We start from the raw sequence: 426 nt of genomic DNA, 5'->3' as shown, positions 1-426 counted from the left end.
GAGCTGCTCTCTCTTTGCCAGCACATCTTCAGGTCTGCTGGTTCTGTAGATGCCCTGCAGGGCCAGTCCCCCTGACGCCCGCCTCAGCACCTCCGTGTCAGGGATGTTCTCCTTCCTGCCTGCTGACAGCTCCTGCTGCTCCTGCTGCTTCTGGATGCTCTCCAGCATATCCACCAAGGGCTTCTTTGGCTGTGGCCAGAACTCTCTGGGAATCTCCATGGCTCGCCACAGAGTCTCTGCTTTCTCCCTCAGAGCATCCTGGCTGTGGCTGCGGCTCTTGAGCATTTCTGTCAGATCCTTCAGGGCTTTTTTGGCCTCTTCCTGTCTTTGCTTTGTCTTCTCCAAGTGCTCCTTCTGCACCTCTTTAGTGGTCATTTTGTCATCTTTTATTTTCAGGAGTTTCTGGAGTGCCTTTTTCTCCCAGGG

The 426-nt window shown here is 54.5% G+C and overlaps 1 protein-coding gene across 1 annotated transcript; it reads right to left on the bottom strand.

Annotated features, from left to right (window-relative positions):
- Positions 1-3: 3 nt before the first annotated feature.
- LOC121344832 (interferon-induced very large GTPase 1-like) lies at positions 4-423 on the bottom strand (the record flags this gene model as incomplete). Its single annotated transcript, XM_041421087.1, has 1 exon — positions 4-423. A coding segment is annotated over one exon (420 nt), but the record flags the coding sequence as incomplete, so codon positions are not given.
- Between the last annotated feature and the right edge of the window lie 3 nt (positions 424-426).

This window comes from Onychostruthus taczanowskii, unplaced genomic scaffold (assembly GCF_017590055.1).
Source record: "Onychostruthus taczanowskii isolate IOZ18803 unplaced genomic scaffold, ASM1759005v1 scaffold6872, whole genome shotgun sequence".
Lineage (NCBI taxonomy): Eukaryota > Metazoa > Chordata > Aves > Passeriformes > Passeridae > Onychostruthus > Onychostruthus taczanowskii.
The sequence above is the reverse complement of the archived record's forward strand: the minus strand, read 5'-3'. Positions and strand labels throughout refer to the sequence as shown.